Genomic DNA, 17,182 nt, shown 5'->3' with positions numbered 1-17,182 from the left:
TTATAGAGCTTCTCCTTTAGCATGAGGCTGGATCTAGAGACAGATTGATGAAACACAAAGCCTCTTCATTTCTGATGAGCTGATGGTGAAAGCAGGAGCAAAAAATGACGTAGAAATTGAAATACTATATTAGAAATTATTTTTGATATTAATGTAAAAATAACATGCATGTTATTTCTAGCCTGGAATGTGCATAGAAACAAATGAGTTTTCATTTACAATGAAACTAGAGCCATCAGAATCAGAATGGTCTTTATTATTGTTATACAGTGTACAGTGAGATTGGACAGTTTCTCCTTTCCAGTGCAGGTACAATAAATATAACAGTATTTGGCCAAACTTCCCTCGTTCTGAACTATAATAATAATATATAATCTGTGATAAGCATCAGTCCTCCTTATCTATGCTTGGGAATGGTCATATCCTTTCTGATGGTTGTCTCCTGTCAGCAGTTTGAACCCATGCTCTCAGATTGTTTTCTACATTGAAAGACTCCATCCCACACTCTGCCCCTACCAATTTGCAAGTGTTTATTTGTCGTTTGCATATTTTAAATCATGTGAACGTTCAATAAATCAATAAATTCTGTTTTGTTTTTCTCACTCCTAAAAGGAGTTTAACATCAAACAGGACTAACTGGGTTTGTCTGGAGTAAGTATGAAGAAACTGCCAAGTGCAGAGTCTGACACTTTGACATATAACCAATCAGGATGTTCCTCGTCCTGACAGCAGAGACAGGAAGCTGCAGTATTTGTTTGACATTGAAGAACACTACCAGCCCAAAGTTTAGACACACTTTCTCCTTCAATGTTTTTTCTTTTCTTTATTTTCATGATTATTTACTTGATAGATTTTCAGTGAAGGTATCAAAACTATGAATGAATACATATGGAGAATGAAATAAGACAAAGTATGTTTTATATTTTACTTTTGTTAAAGTTGGAACCATTTGCTTTGTTGACAGCACTGTAAATAACAGGCCTTTTATAGTTTCAACTTGATTAAAAGAGACAGTTTGACTCGGTCAGGGTTTGAGGAGCTGCTATTCCAGGTGGGTTCATGCTTGGTTTTGGTTTTGAGCCACATGGGGTCTTTAATTTTTGATTTCTAAACAAAGATACATTAAATCCAGGTTAATATGATTGAGTGTTCTGTATCAGCAGAGAGGATTGCTGGCTGTCCTCTCCCTCCTTCATATCTACTCTACCTGGTGCCTCAGCAGAACTCAGAACCTCGTAGGACAGATCACATACAATTCTCAGGTTGTTGATCTGTTGCCCTCTGAGAGGCTTTAAATGAGGTATTAAATTAAGAGAAACAAACTGAAAAACTGTTTCTTTCCAAGAGCCATCACCATCCTAAACTGTCACATGAAACAAATACTCAACAATATAATAAAGCTCTGTCTCTGCTGCTGTTCGCTGAGTCAGATCCACTCAACACATGTAATACAATCACACTAAAGTGTGCAACTCACCTTTTTACATTGTTATTTAAAATTCTTTCACATTTAAAAATACATATATTTATTCTTTGTGATATTTATATTGTATATTTGTTATATTTGTTGTGCCTGCAAGGAGAAACTCTCCAATCTTATTGTACACTATAACAACAATAAGAGCATTCTGACTGTAATGGCTTCAGTTTCAGTGATCATGTGGAAATGCATTGTGATGCTTCTCTGTCAGAAGTACCGTTTGAAATGTGTATTGAAGCGAGCTGTTGTCCTGGTTTGATGATATTTACATGGTAAAAACATTAAAATAATAATATGATAATAATCTGCTTAACTCCACTGTGTTACTCCACTGATCACAGATGAAGAGGGTGCAGTCCAGTGAGGGCTTGATTAATTAGAAATAACCACAGGAGATGTTTTTATTTTTCAGCATATCAACATATCTATTGATTATTTAAGACATCAAGAGTATAAATTCGGAGTGATGAGGAGGTCGCTATAGGGCGACCCCTGCTGGTCATTTTTCAAACTACTTTGATGAAGTCGTGAATCGAAAAAAATGCTTTTTTTTTTGTCCGAAAATCACAACCAAAGAGCAGTAAAGCACAGAGTAATCATATGTCCGTAGTAATAATATTACTACTGTAAGATATTTACAGACCTGGTCGGAGGCTTTAGCAGCAGTCACACGTTTCCGCTGTCTTTTACAGAGCGGCGTAAGCCCCGCCCACCTGTCAAACAGGAAATAATGAGTAGAAAATCCGTTTTGTTAGTCAGAATGGAAAAACGAAAATATAAGAAAATGACCTGTTTTATGGAATCTGATGATGTCAATTTAATTTTAATTAAATGTAATTAATTTTTAAATCAAACTAAGAAAAGGTACCTTGTCCCGTGACGTCACACGCACCGACCAATAGGAAGCGCGAAGGTGACACTTGACGCTCGAGGATCAGCCGCGCGACTTCAATGAAAACAGAGGAACTGGATTTTTTTTTTGTTTGTTTGTTTGTTTGTTTTTCTCATATTTAAATAGAAAGACGTGACCTTTGATTAATGTAATGATGCGGTCGTGTGATTTAAAACGTTATTAAACGACGCGACGCTGCTTTTTTTTTTACTTTTCTCTTCATTTCGCGTTTCTAACATGGTGAGTTTGACCTCTTTGCTCTTATAAAGTAACGCCTTGGCTTTATTTCCCTGCACGTCTCGTCGTGGCGGCAGACCACGCCGTTAAACCGTGAAGTGCCGCTTGCTTTTGTCCACTTTGCCCTACAGGGAGCGGCTGGATTAGGTGATTTAAACGAGCTTTGCTTGTGTGCGGTGGATAAATTTAGCCTCCTGCAGGCGGAGTGGCGGATCCTGTGTCACTGTGCGTCTGTCAGGCTGTCAGGGTCTGAACTGTAGTGCTGCACAACACACACACCTCCAGGACAGTCGCTTCAAAAAGATATTAAACACATGTAATTTATTTATTTATTTTTAATCTGTGTGACTGCAGCTTTCAGGAGGATCCCTCTTGTCCCCGTGCAGCTCTTTGATGTGGTGATGTGTTGCAGGAGGCCCAGGCTCCCCTGGCGCTCAGTGACCTCTGCCTGGCTCAGGTGTGCAGCAGCCTGGATGCTCTGTGCTCCGTGCGGGCGGATGGATCCATGAGCCTCATCTGGGCCCCGCTGTTCCCACAGGAGATGGCCGACCAGCTCCTGCTTAAAATGGCAGAGAAAGGTAGGTCAGGAATACTAAAAAAAGAATGAAGCTGAGAGCAGAAAATGGAATTTGCTTCGAGACTGAAATCATAGGTTGTAATTATTGTAAATCATTTGCTGTCAGAACTAAATGAGTTTTCCTTTGCAAGTAAAAGTAATTCAAGCAATCAGAAAATGACCGTATAATTAAATGGCATTCCACGAACATTAAAGTGAGTAAATTGCTTTTTGTTTCTCTGATAGAACTCCTCTGTTTTCCTTTTTCCCACCAGGTATACTGAATGACACCAGTATTGGGATTTTTCAGAACTGCAAAGAGCTGCGCCTTCGCAGAGCCTCGATCCGCGGCTGTCCGCTGTCCGCCGAGGCCTTCCATACGACCATCTGTCCACACCGACTCCTGGAACTCGATGCCTCCCGGGTGTCTGGGGGTCTCACTGGGGCGGACGTTGTCTCGGGCTTGTCCTCCAGCCCGGAGTGCAGGTCTGGTCTGCAGAGGCTGTCCCTGAGCGGGCTACAGCTGGACTGGGAGTCCCTGGAGGAGGAGGGTGTGGCCCGTGTTGGCTTCAGCTCCCTCCAGGGCCTCAGGGCTCTCAACCTTTCCAACACAGACACGAGTGATGCTGTCCTTGAAGATATCTGTAATCTCCCCCACCTGGAGACTCTTGATATTTCCTGCACTCCTGTTTCACAGCTTACTGCCCTCACAGGGTGCAGAAACACCCTGAGAGCTCTGGTTGCCCACAGGCTGCGGCAGCTGGATATGCCACCTGCCAGTCTGCTCTTTGTCTTCAGCCACCTGAACGCTCTCAGACATCTGGACTTCTCAGACGACCACTTTGCTGAGGACGACGGTGACGGCAGAGACGGAGACGAGGTGGTGCGGCAGCTTCTGGAGGGGAGTCCCCAGCTCCTCCCTTCGCTGGTCTCCTTAGATCTGTCCGGGAGGAAGAGAGTCAGTGAGGATGCCATCAGAGCCTTCGTGGAGTCCAGGAAGAGCCTGATTTTCATGGGCTTGCTCGCCACCGGGGTCAGCGCCTGTGATGCCGTTTCTTCACAGAAGAATCTGAAAGTAAGGATCAAGTCCACTGCATAGCATCAGGCACACAGTCTGTGAAAATCAGAACCATCTAGAAATACAGACATCCGAGCGGTTTCCCTCTATCGTTTATTATTAGTGTCTGTTCTTGTTTACTTCCTGAACATGGTCACTGGATTGACGGCGGTGGTCTGATGCTTTTGTTTTCAGGTAACTGGAGAAGCTAACGAGGACCAGGTGTGTGAGGCACTCGGCAGGTACGGAGAGCGGGAGTGCTTCGTCCGAGAGGCGCTGGTCCATCTCTACAACCTGACCACCGACGCCGGCCAGCCGCAGCCCGACATGCTGAAGGTGCTGAGGCCCGGCGACTTTCCGTCTGCATCCCTGTTAGCACAGCACACAGCGCCAGGAAGATCTGGTTATCACGTGATCAATGGGAATTATGTCAGGAAAAAAATTCCTCACAATAGGAAAAAACATTTTTAAGTTTAATGCTACAAATTTTTATCTCACATTGAATATGTGGATAGATTTATATATATCCCATTTGTGCCCAAATTTTTTTCAGAGTTGTAAGGCATATCATTTTATCAATTGAGTCCAGTTGAATCAAGTTATGTATTTATTATTTCCATTTTGTACTTTTTTTTGAAAAAAATTGCATTTTTATGACTGGCAACAATTGTTGCCAGTGGGCACATGCCTTGTCACTAGGTCGAATATCACCTATAATACAGGAATGACAATAATAACAAAATAATAATACAGTCAATATAAACAATGACAATAAGATGGAGCCTCAGGTTCTCCCTGCATAAAATTCCAAACAACAAACAATTTGAAATGTTTTTTTATTCTCATTTTTTTATACTCAAAACCTCAGCAAACTGTTTTTTCTTAGAACGTCTAAAAACACATACTACATAAAATTTCTTGCCATACATTCCATCATCTTTCATACATGTTCTACTCATTGTGGTACTTCTTGAAACACTCCACATGTGGTGGAACATCACACTTTCCACGTGCTAATGATGTGCGCCGCCACAGTTCTTGCATCGTTTCTACCTAGTGATGGGTAAATCAGGCCTCCTGAACCACTTTCCGTGGTTCCCATTTTCTGAGGCCAGGAGTCTCTTGGTTTTAAAATGGAGGCTGAGGGACTGACAATGAAGTGTGCTTTCACATATTTCTTGAACAGACAGCACCATCTAGTGGCTTCAGACAATACGGACAGTGGTTCATGAAGCCTTGTTTGCCTCTCACTAGTTGCACCTGCTGCTGTTGAAGGCCCAGTGGTTGAAACTATCAAACCAGTTATCAGCAATGCCTTTGAAGATCTTCTGCCCTGCCTAATTGGCTTTGTTCCATGGAGGAGGGTCTGGGCTATCAGCCTCTGGAAGCAGAGGAGATCCTTCTGCCTGCTTTTCCACGACCTAAATGAATGACAAAGCAAGCATGAAGAATGTAAGAATGCACCATGTTTTAGTTCACATTTGATTTTATTGATGAATCATCAATATAATTCTTTCTAAAGCATCATATGTAGAATATTATGGAAAAGCAATATCACAATTTAGTTTTTGATGTTGGTCTGGATATCATCGCTGTTGCTCTTGTCGACTGAAGAGCAGTAGCGATGATGACCTCTAGTCAAACATCACAAACTCGACTGTGATACTACTAAATAACACACATCCTACCCCCAGGGGTGGGGGTGAGGGGGCATTGGTTATGAAAAGTACTTGTGTGTCAAGAGAAGTGCATCTCCAACTGCACAGCAACATTTTTTACTTCAGTGAAACACAAGCTAATGTTAGCTAGCAATAAAATGATATATGATAACATATAAAAATCCTAAATACACAGGCCTTGAACACCTGTGACCTTATTTAGCTTGAAAGAGTATTCTAAGAGGACTAAAATGAGACACTGTACATCATTCTACAAATTTAAATAAGTAAATTAGGAGCAATCCTGCAGACAGTGTTTTCCTGTAGTTAGTGACAAGCTATGTGCCCATTGGCAACTTTTGTTGCCGCTCATAAAAATAAGGCCATGAACAAAAAAATATTGATCCTAGGTACAATTTTTGGGTTCAGGGTTACTCAAGAGACTCGAATAATTAAATAATTATGAATATGGTTGTTGGAAAATCATAAGAAATGTTTAAAAATTACCTATTTCAAGGAAGATTTGCGTCCGTCATGTCTTCAGCCGGAAGGAGCGGGAAGCAGATGATGTCATGCGATAGGAAGCACTTGGAAATGATTTTTTAAAGATGAAAACCTTTGTCTAAGTGGTCTACTAGCATTTAAGTGGGAAAAGTTGCATTAGTACCTTTGGGATTTTTTATTGTGGGTCAAAAATAGCAGTGATAAACTTTGGCAACAATTGTTGCCAGTGGGGCAAAACGGGTTAAATACCAATAATTACTACTAGGTAGAAACTATGACTGCAGTGGTGTAGTGGTTAGCTTTCTCCCCTCAGAGGCTAGAGCACCCCTGGTTCAAGCCTGTGTTGGCCAGGTGTAGGGACTTCCTGTGTGGAGTTTGCATGTTTTTCTTGTGTTTGTGTTGTTTTTGACTGAGTACTCAGATTTTTTTCCTGCAGTTCAAAAACAGTCATGCACGGCTGATGGGTGACTCAGAGTTGCTTGTTTGTGTTTGTGTTAGGCTCGTGACCCTGTCTTCACCCACAGTCAGCTGGGATTACCTCCAGCAACCCTCAGCTGGGTTAAGTAGTGTATAGAAGATAGATGGGTGGATTAAACAAATTACCGCGGCAAACACATACGGTAATTAAACAATCACAAACACATTGTGCGGAATTATAACCGAGGACGAGCGAAGCTGTCAGTTAATTCGACCTTTAAACTGACATGATCCACAAACCATTTTACTTTATTGCTGCGCAATTATGCAGCTTTTTCTCTGCTAAAACAGTTCAGCAGTGCAGCTCCATAGGTATTGTTTTAAATAATGTCCTTATCTGTATGACGAGAACAGAGAGGGATTTTTTTAATTGATGTCAAAATAAATTAGAGAGTAAATACCAGTCACTATTGAACTATTGATGTAGCATAAAACAAGGCCACTTCTTCCATGAATATTCCATATTTAACAGCAAGATTAGTTGCAGCTCTATAATGACTTTTTGTTATTCTTTTGTACAAGTTGAACAGAAAAGGAAAATGCTCTTCATGTTTGGGAATCCCTCCTGCGACCATGTCTCCTGCGGGGTGTGTTTTGTCTTTCAGCCAGTGTCCTACTCCACACAAAGTGGAAATCTAGTGATTTATTCTCAGTCATTTCTGTTCTGTTATTTCATTACAGTTATATATGATCGCCAGTCGGACACACTAGTTCTCACATAAACCAAACCAGATGGAGCTGTGAGGCCGGTGTAACGTTACTGACCTGCTTCCTGCAGCTGGTGGTGAGCGGGATGCGGAGCCACGCCACGTCCCTGCATGTCCACCTGGTGGCGACGGCGTGCGTCTTCAACCTGACCACTCAGGACCTGGCAGAGGCCATGCCCGTCCGGCTGCTGAGCTCCACCGTCACGCAGCTGCTGCACGCCATGAAGACCTTCCCCAGGCACCAGCAGGTCAGAGGACACGCCCCGCCGGGATAGCTCTGATTTCAGTCATGTGATGCAGCAGCAGAGAAACGCCGGGTTTCTGCTGCCCTCGGGTTTGGCTGCGCTTCCCTTTCTGCCACATTCACACTCTGCAGTCCTCTCCACTACCTCATATATCAATGTATTTTCTTACATCCATATGTTTCTTCAATTTGTCCTTATTTCCATCCCTCCAGGTGCAGAAGAACTGTCTGCTGGCGCTCTGCAGCGACTACATCCTCCAGGATGTTCCCTTTGACAAGTTAGTTTTCTTTCCCTCACTTGTCATATGGCTTTCGAGCCCACGGCTTCACGGTGGCCAAAATAACCAGTGTACTCACAGAGTGGCACTCCTGGGTTTCTTCAGCAAGTTGAAATACAGCTGAAATGTGTTTTCTCTTGAACTGTAATTGCCAAAAGAAATACTTCTTCCAGATGTGAGAAATTTAGAGCCGAACTCAAATTTTCCTCAAGGCTTCTCCGCCGCTTGACTGTTGTATTTTTGTCTTGCTGTCCTCCTTGTTTCCATGCTGTGATCACGGTTCAGGTATTTAGCAGCCACGCTGGTGATTAACTGGCTGAGCAGCCACGAGGACCCGACCCTGCAGAGGATGGCTGTGGCCGTCATCTCCATTCTGGTGGCCAAGGTCAAGACTCCGCTCGCTTACTGTGCATTAGTCTGCTGCAGGGAAAATAGCGCGGCAGCTGTTAGTCCCGCCTGTTCACATCTCCTTTACCTTTGTGACACTTGTTCAGACAACGGACTTCATTGTCTCGTTTAGTGCAGCTAAACGTGGCCAGTTTCCATCGTCTTTGTCCTTACTTGACATTTAGAGAAGCGCTCATCTGTTCTTTTTATGTGCAGTTGTCTACAGAGGAGACGGCAAAGCTCAGCAAGGACGTCTTCATCATGAAGGTACGCTGATCCTCTCGGTGTTCGGTTTCAGACCAGAGCCTGTCCCGGGCTCAGCGCTTGATATGCATGAGTGTCTTTCTAGTCCTCTTCCTGTCTCTGCCTTTACCTTTCTTACTCACTAATTATCTTTTTCCACTCCTCAGGTTACTCTCATCTGCAGCCTTTTGTTCCTGTTCTCTAAATGCCATTTCATTTATTTTGTTCGATATTTAAAGCCACGTATTTAATTTATCAGTGCATTTCTCTAGTGTTGGCTCCGGTCCTGTCATTTCGCTGCGTCTTTCTGTCGACTCCCACATGTTATCTTGTTGTTCTCGTCTCTAACAGCAGCTGCTCGCCATCGTGCAGCAGAAAGCCATGGTGGGAGTCGTGGACTCCACTCTGAAGTTTGCGCTGAGCGCTCTGTGGAACCTGACGGACGAGATGCCGGCAGCAGCCCGCAACTTCATCCAGTGCCAGGGCCTGGAGCTGTACGAGGAGGTTCTGGAGGTAGCGCCGTCCACACACTATCATCAGACTTTAATTCAGAAATACATCCTTACAGGTAGAAACTCTGTTTTCTCTCTTCTTCTCTCTTTTTCTAATTGCAGTCGTACTATAATGAACCTTCCATTCAGCAGAAAGTTCTGGGCCTTCTCGTGAGTACAGTGCACGGTGGTAATCCCTGGTTCAATCACTCAGTAAAACACGTTTCATGCATGAAGCAGTTTTCTCATTTGCCTCGAATATGATGTTTGTTGCAGAACAACATATCGGAGGTGGAGGAGTTGCAGAGCGACCTGATGGAGGAGGATCTTCTGGAGCACATTCTCAGCCTCCTGAAGGACCCCCAGCTGGAGGTGGGGGTCCGCTACTTTGCAGGTGGCATTCTGGCACAGATCGCCTCCAGACCCGAGGTCTGGATGCTGGACGAAGAGCTGCGCGGCGCCGTCCTTCAGCAGCTGGTGTGTATCCTGGATCCGCCGTCGTGACGGACAGTGAAACGTGTCCTCGGCTCATTTCAGCGCACATCTCTTTCTCTGCAGCATGAATCCATAACAACATGGACACAGCCCGAGAGAGAAATGGTGTCCTACAGGTGAGAGAGGCAAACTGGATGAAACCATTTTATTTTCGGAAAAGCAGAGTTGTTTCAGCGCTTTGAGTCATTCTTTTTGTTAAGTGCTTCATGAAATCAAAGGTACATGTTGCATAACGCATTATTTAAAAGTCTTTCTATCAATTACTCACTGTGCTGTCCCTCTGTAATGTTCTTACATAACACTTTTTTTCCACATTCTTTGCTGATTCGGTGTAATGCATGTGAAATCACCTGTGCTGTTATGTGGATGTTTAGATTCCTTTATAAGACTGTTTTATTAAAATCTGTTCTGGTTAGAGGGAAACACCTTCAGCTGTTGGACTGGAAGTCTGAACGTCTGGTGCGAATGAGAAAAACACTGTTTGCTCTCAGTGAGCTGATTTGTGGCGTGTGTGTGTTTCAGGTCATTTCATCCGTTTTGCCCTCTGCTGCAGACCCGGCAGCCCCCGGGGGTCCAGCTGTGGGCGGTCTGGGCCATACATCTGGTCTGCAGTCAAAACAGTAAGACTCAGAGAAAACACCACTGTGGAGATCCGTCAGGTTTAACCATCCTGGACTTAGGAGGAAGTCTCGTTGTGACCATGGGTTTCTCAGTGGCAGGTTTGAAGTAAATGTCAGCTGATCCGCCCCATTTAACTGAATGTGATCCAGCTCATTCATGCTCTTTCTGGTTTATTAATCTAGGTGGTGTTAAAAGTGGGCTTCTCTTCCTTTTTCATCTTGTTATAACTGCGTCTCTCCTCTCATCCTCCAGCCTCACATTACTGCAGCATGTTGGAGAAAGAGGGCCTGACTGAACTTCTGAAAGCCTTGGCCTCACATCCCGACACACACGGCGACGTTAGAGGACTTTCAGACGGAATATTGCGTTTGGTAGAGCAGCATCAGAGTCTCCCGGGAGCCTTCAAGAACCAGACTCCAAACTCCTGACAGGACGCGGCTTTGATTTAATGTGTTTTAAAAGCTGGGTCGAAATTAGGCTAATCCATAAAATATAAAGCTGTACATACAGTTCATGCAGATGTAGTTTGAATTTATGTGGAATAATTTATGTCCTGTTGGCTGTATATTTTTTTAGGGAAAGTTTAAATAAATTTTTATCATCATGAACTTCAAAAGCAGATTCCCTGATTATTTAGTAGGAAAAAGATAAAGATTGCAGCAACTGGATTCGAAATTGCAGCTTTATGAAAAGCATCAAGTCGAGTGGAGCCTTTTCATTCTTCCTTCTGTCACTAGAGGGCGCTTCAGTGCTCCTGCTGTGTGGCTGCACAGGTCAGTGTGAAGAATTCAGTCAGATGAGTGTATTTGATATGAATCTGTGACAAGATGGCAGAGCAGCAGTAACCTGCTGTGTGTGTTCTCCTCCTCCTTTGGCTCTCTCTCTCTGTCTCTCTGTCTCTCTCTCTCTCTCTCTCTCTCTCTCTCTCTCCCTGCTCTCGCTTTGTGGCATCCTAGATGCTGAATTCATTATATTTTATGTAATACAGCTGGAAGCTTGAACCACTCGTAGCCGGATAGAGTGTCTATTATAAGTTTATCTATTAATAATTCCTTCTGGAAAAGTGGATTACAAAGCTGGTATGAATCATGTTCCAGTTTTAAGGGTCAAATCCTCCTGCTTCGCGTTATTGTTGTAACGCAGGAGGGTCGTTCCAAAATATCTTACCCAGCAGGCTCCACATGCCTGTGATTCAGCCAGGTTGGTGATTTCTCCAGCAGTGGGAGACCGATGTGTTCAGGCAGAGCAGCAGAGGCTGCTCACGCCCCCCCCCCCAACATGAGAACGACCGGCGGTCCCGCAGGACTAAAGGTCAAGTGAACATGGTGTGACGTTACCACGAGACGCTCCAGTCACGAGAAGTGTGGGAAAGCAGCTCTGCTTTCCAGGCTCTGCTCTCCGTCCTGCGGCATGTGCTGAAACTCAGCACCGGCGTCTTGCTGTGTTTGTGGAAAAGGCAGCATGTGAGCAGAGGCGGCGGCGGCGGCGGCGGCGGCGGCGGCGGCCTGCGCTGTGGTAATCAGGTCTGAGGTTCCTGTCTGTTGTTTAAAACGCTCATCAGTATTAAAGATAAACGGACATTTGAAACGACTGTGGGCTCATTAGGTGATGGAATGATGAAGGACAGAGGGAGAAATGACATTTCCAACCGTCTGTAATGTCTGAGCGTGAGTCATGACGCTCTGCTCAGTCTCTCAGACTCGGAGGTATCGATTCCAGATTTTAGAGAAGTCCTTCTCTAAAATCTTTAGAGAAGTCTTGCACTCAAAGAAAAGGTTCTTGTGATTTGCGACTCTCTTCTAATCCAGCGAATGTTGAGACGTGATGAATGTTGAGTTGTTTTTCTTTTATCCATGAGACTGTGATTTGATTTGATTTGATTTGATTCTATTTATGCAAACCATATTATTCTAATGCTCGTCTCAACATGTAAAATCAGCTCGGCTTTTCACGCAGCTGCACAGCTCGTCTCTGCAAAGTTCACCTGCTTCACTTCCCTCGTGCTTCAGAGCGGTGCAGGTGAGCTAACATAACTCTTCTTATTAAACTTTATATCCAAACTTCACAAAGTGTCAAACAAGAAAAGAACAGGCAGCTACTTTCAGAAAAAGATCCAGAAATAGACGAGTCCATAAGGAAACCGACAGGTGCAAAAATAGGACTTATGGCCAAAAATATTTTTGGGAGCGATAAATAAAGCAGGAGGGGATGAAGAGAGAAATGCAGGAGATAAAAGGAAGCGAGCGCGTTGTAGGAAATCAAAATCCCTTTCATGCTCCGCAATTGTTTGTGCAAAAATACCGCAGACCAATTTGCAGAATCTGTCTCAGTGTCTGAAATATCATGGCACTGCTTTAGAGTTGGAGCTTAGCGGTAGTGAGCATCTCTTTATCTCAGCAGTGCAGCCAGCCCTGCTGGATTAACCACCGTCAACCGGTCCGGGCTCCCACAATGCACCACAACACAGCACAGCACAATGCCGCACATCTCCAGCTGTGCTCTAGCATGTGTGTGTGTGTGTGTGTGTGTGTGTGTGTGTGCTGGCCTTCAAGGGTTTTTTTCCTTCCTAAATCTAATTAAACACTAACTAACCTTCTAAACACCCAGAGAGCAACAGAGGGAGAAAGTTCACTGAAAGAGCAGGAGACAGGGTGAACAACGAGAGAAAAAATAAATAAATTCCAACACTTCTCCAGGCAGATATGTGACGCACAAAAGGACACACCAACTCTTCCCCAATGACCTTTTATTGCGGGGAGGAAACAGAGCCGGCAGGCCCGGCAGCCTGTGTGCAGACATGACAGCCCGGACCGTCCTCTCTGCCATGTGAAGGCCGGGCTTCGCTCTCTCCCATCAATCAATAGTCGCTTTACCACAGGAAGGCCACGCACGGCTTGTCAATACGGCGGCCGATAGGACGGGTACGCTGTGTATCAGTGGACCGGATGGGATCATTCCACTAAACTGGTTTACAAGCAGTTCAATGTTAGCACGGCAGACGGAAAGCTGGGCTTCGCCGAGATGAGAAATGAGGCTAAATGACTCATAATGACCTCGGATGTGAATAGAAAGCAGGATTGCCCATAATGCACTGCTTGTTTATGAGTATAAGCATGAGAAACACACGTAATTGAACATAAACCAGGGCAGTTCCTCCTGATTCTTTGTGCTGCAGCTGATTGAAACGCTGCAGAGTTTTGGCGCCGTCGTCTGTGTGTGGCTGCAGCTCATGATGAAATGTGTGTGTAACAACTGAAACACAGACTCCATTTTGCGAGCAGTGGAGAACACACCCCTCGTCCCCACTTCGGCCTCAGTCTTTCCACCGCTCCACGACTAAAGGATTTTCCTCCCATCTTCCATATGAAAATGTGTTTCCGTGTGTGTGTGCGAGCGTGTGTGTGTGTGTGTGTGAGTGAGCCTGTTTATAAGTAGATGTGTCAGAGGGCCATTACGGTCGGTTAGAGCCGCTCTTACTTGATGTCACATCTCCCGTCTGCGGGCGTTTCACAGAGCCGTCAGCTCAGTGGGCTCAGCTTCACACAGCGCTGCAGAAATATCAGTGGAACGACCGCGGGGCAGAGCGGAGGGAGCGCACGAGCTGCTGGACTCAATAGCTGTGTGCATTTCCTGGTCTGTTCGCCGCTCTGGCTCGCGGCCACAGCTGATGTGACCACGGCCAGCTGAGTGCTTCTCTGTCCCGGAGCTCTTCCTGACCACTACCTCTACTCGGGTTTAAAACAAGCTTCTATTCTGAAGCTCGACAGCGATGCTCCATTGAAGCGCTGGTGTTTATTTCAGTATTAATTCGGGTCGTCTTCCTCTTAGAGACTAGAGCAGTCACGACCCAGTTGAGTTTGGTGTTCTGGGGTTCTGCGGTGTGGGGGATGTGGTTCTGGCTGGTGTCAGCAGGACGGCGCTGGTAAGAGTCCTTCTAAGCTTTTTGCACAACATCCACTCAGAGGTGATTCGTGCTGGAGGCAGAACTGATGCTTTTGTCTCTGTGCTTTTAAGCACATTCACACATGTGGCCTAAATATGGGGCGAGTGGAGCGTGGGGGTGGAAAAAAAAAAAAAAAGTGCAAATCGCTGAAATTCAGTTCAGGCGCTTAATACATTATTGAAATTCAGCATATTCATCAGCACCATAATGGAGGGGAAAAACTATCAGGACCAGTTTTTCCAAAGTGGGAATTCGCCTGTGAGTGGACGGCAGATACGAACATGTTTATTAAGAGATGAGACTCGGGCATTCCTTGTCGCTCCATGTGTGTCACTGTGCTGACATGAATTAGAGCAACCAACTATCCTATTTCCAGTCTGCACACTCACTGCGGCCCGCGGCGTCACATGGCCTCATCAGAATGGAGTACAGGCTCACAGTGAGGACGTTCGGCTGTTTCAGTGAACTGTGAGGAGATAAAGATTACATTCTGCTGCACAGACCTCGACTGATGCCCAAATTACGTAATGTGTTCTGTACATGAGACCCCATGCAAACATCCCACCTGTTGACGTGGGAGCAATCGGCCGCCGGTGCCTGAAATGTGCAGATGTGTCTCGGCATACCGCTTCAGGAGGAAACATACAAGCACAGCACCCGATGTGGGATTGACACCTGAGGCATTCCACTGCGTACGCCGTGCCATCGCTTTTAGATCAGCACATGCATAGTAATACATACTGCTCTGAGTGAGGATCATTTCCTTATATGAGGAGAGAGAGCAAGAACAGCCGCATGAGGTTCGGTCCTGAGTGTCTTATATCAGCGGAATGAACCAACGACTCGCTTTCTTCTTCGTTCAACGGTAATTTTACCAGCTGCAACAGGGAAAACTTCACAATCGACACTCGTCATTGCAAACACTTGAACTTTTGGAGATAAAAACACCTGCTGTTGAAAACGTTGCCAGTGGCAAACAGCGACAGTGTCACTCAGCCGTCCATACTGTGAACACCACTCTTCCTTCATTAGATAAACCGCTCTGGATGTGAAATACCAGCAGCACACGCATGCTAATGCACTGAACAAACGGCGTCTCCCTGGTGTCGTATAAGTGTTGCAGGCAGCAGACAGCTTGTGCAGACTCAGAGCATTGACAGTTGTCTATTCCACGTTTTCAGGCTGCAGCTAGTTTCTACTCATGATGTGGAAAACCACGTTTCTCGGTGTAACATTTGGCAGGATTATCTTACTCCTCGCAGTCTGGTGTTCACCATCCGACTGCTGAAAGCCCGATGGACATGGCATTGAGACAGCAGACACTGGCCTTACGGGTGTTACTAAGCACATTAACAGTGGATATAAATCCTTTCTCTGAAGCCCTGAATGAAGACGGATGAAGCCACCTGGAAACTCCAGCAGCTGATCACTGCAGCTGGAGATGAATTTCCATTACATGTATTTGCTGAGATAGATGATTTGAATGTTGTCTGACCTTATTAATTGATTTTAATAGATTTCTTCAGATGGCAGAAAGGCCCAACTGCTTCTTCTGGACCCAGAAGATTTAAAGCAACCTAAAATGAACTGGAGGATTTTCACCTCGGGGACTGATGCTCCCCTCTGAACTTCCATATTGGCTTTTTAAATTATATAAAGCAGTTCAAAGTCAGAGTTCTCACAGCCATAACTTTCTCATTTGACCAAATCCATTTTTGCTTCACTGGTTATTTCAATTTTGTAACAGTCAGTGTCAACGGTGTTGTCTAAGATTAAAAAATAATTTAAAAAACAGACCTCAGAGGACGGTAAATGTTACGTAAGATGCCCTGTTTGGTTTTTTTTTTTGTTTTTTTCTGATGCATCTGTTTTACTAGCAGCACATCTGTTCCAGCTGTTCACAGCAGCTGGAACTCAATTCACTCTCATTCAAAAGAAACGCATGACATGTAAATTACTAACAGTAGATCACATTTTGAGTCTTAAATGACAAAACTGAGGATTGTTGGTTTGTTTCAGTAAATCCCACTTCCTGTTTAATCGACTGGATTTGTCACCGTCGGAGCATATTCACTCTCCAAGAGGCGGTTTGGTGCATCAACGGCACGCAGAAACAAGGACAGAATCCACGCCAGCAAACAGTAGATGAAGCAGCAGTCAGCTGTAACGCCGTCCTGTTTGCCTGCCACGCAGCGGGGCTCGCCGCCAAAAACACATCTCATGTCGTTTCTCTCAGCTTCAAAACGGCTGCAGAAACTCATTTTGACTGCAGTTTGCTTCTGTGCTAATGACTGAGAAGATCAGTAAACACACACACACACACACACACACCTCTGGAGTGGAGTGACAGTGGACTGACACACTCTCACATGGCAGAGTTACACATGTACGCCACATGAAGGCAGTCCTCCTCTGCTTTCATACCTGTGCGGTAGAAAGACCGCGACAGACCGAGTCCCGGTTCTGGACTCCGCCTGATGCCTTCATGAAGGTTCTCCAGAGAACCGCCGATCTGCACACAGCGTTCCACGGTTCCAGGGAATGGCTGTCACCACCACTTCATCGATGTAAATCTCTTTTGTTGTAAAGTGGGGTTTTGTTTTCTGGCAAAGCGAGTCGCTCAAGAAGAATTTGGAAAATCCTTGAAGTGATGACTTTCAGACTTTTTCACACAAGCCATGCTTATTTACTGTGCTTTTCAGTTTGAAGTCTTAATATTTGTACCTATATGGGTTTTAAATTGCGCCTACAGTCTGAAGTTAAGTAGGCAGTTTCATTACCTTTAAGTGAACCAGAGATGGTGATTGTCTGTGTTCGCCCTGTGATAGATGGATGGTCAGTTTAACGGTGTGTCTCAGCAGCCAAAGCCCCCTATGACCCTGCACTGTAGGAAACATGGAGGAAAACTGGTT

The 17,182-nt window shown here is 44.8% G+C and overlaps 1 protein-coding gene across 1 annotated transcript; it reads left to right on the top strand.

Moving 5' to 3' along the window:
* Positions 1-2,501: 2,501 nt before the first annotated feature.
* On the top strand, positions 2,502-10,777 carry LOC115405677 (protein zyg-11 homolog). The gene is made up of 14 exons (XM_030115330.1): positions 2,502-2,612; positions 3,022-3,187; positions 3,441-4,240; positions 4,418-4,558; positions 7,640-7,816; positions 8,026-8,090; positions 8,376-8,475; positions 8,694-8,744; positions 9,072-9,233; positions 9,335-9,382; positions 9,488-9,688; positions 9,770-9,822; positions 10,229-10,326; positions 10,580-10,777. The coding sequence occupies exons 1-14, from the start codon at positions 2,610-2,612 to the stop codon at positions 10,753-10,755; spliced, it is 2,241 nt and encodes a 746-aa protein (XP_029971190.1). The 5' UTR covers positions 2,502-2,609; the 3' UTR covers positions 10,756-10,777.
* Positions 10,778-17,182: the final 6,405 nt, after the last annotated feature.

Source organism: Salarias fasciatus, chromosome 18 (assembly GCF_902148845.1).
Source record: "Salarias fasciatus chromosome 18, fSalaFa1.1, whole genome shotgun sequence".
Classification (NCBI taxonomy): Eukaryota; Metazoa; Chordata; class Actinopteri; order Blenniiformes; family Blenniidae; genus Salarias; species Salarias fasciatus.
The sequence above is the reverse complement of the archived record's forward strand: the minus strand, read 5'-3'. Positions and strand labels throughout refer to the sequence as shown.

What these genes read in the sequence shown, in the direction of transcription:
- LOC115405677 (XM_030115330.1), top strand. An exon ending in GCTTAAAATGGCAGAGAAAG is followed by an intron (nt 3,188 to 3,440) that starts GTAGGTCAGGAA and finishes TTTTCCCACCAG; the next exon opens with GTATACTGAATGACACCAGT. An exon ending in CGCAGCCCGACATGCTGAAG is followed by an intron (nt 4,559 to 7,639) that starts GTGCTGAGGCCC and finishes TGCTTCCTGCAG; the next exon opens with CTGGTGGTGAGCGGGATGCG.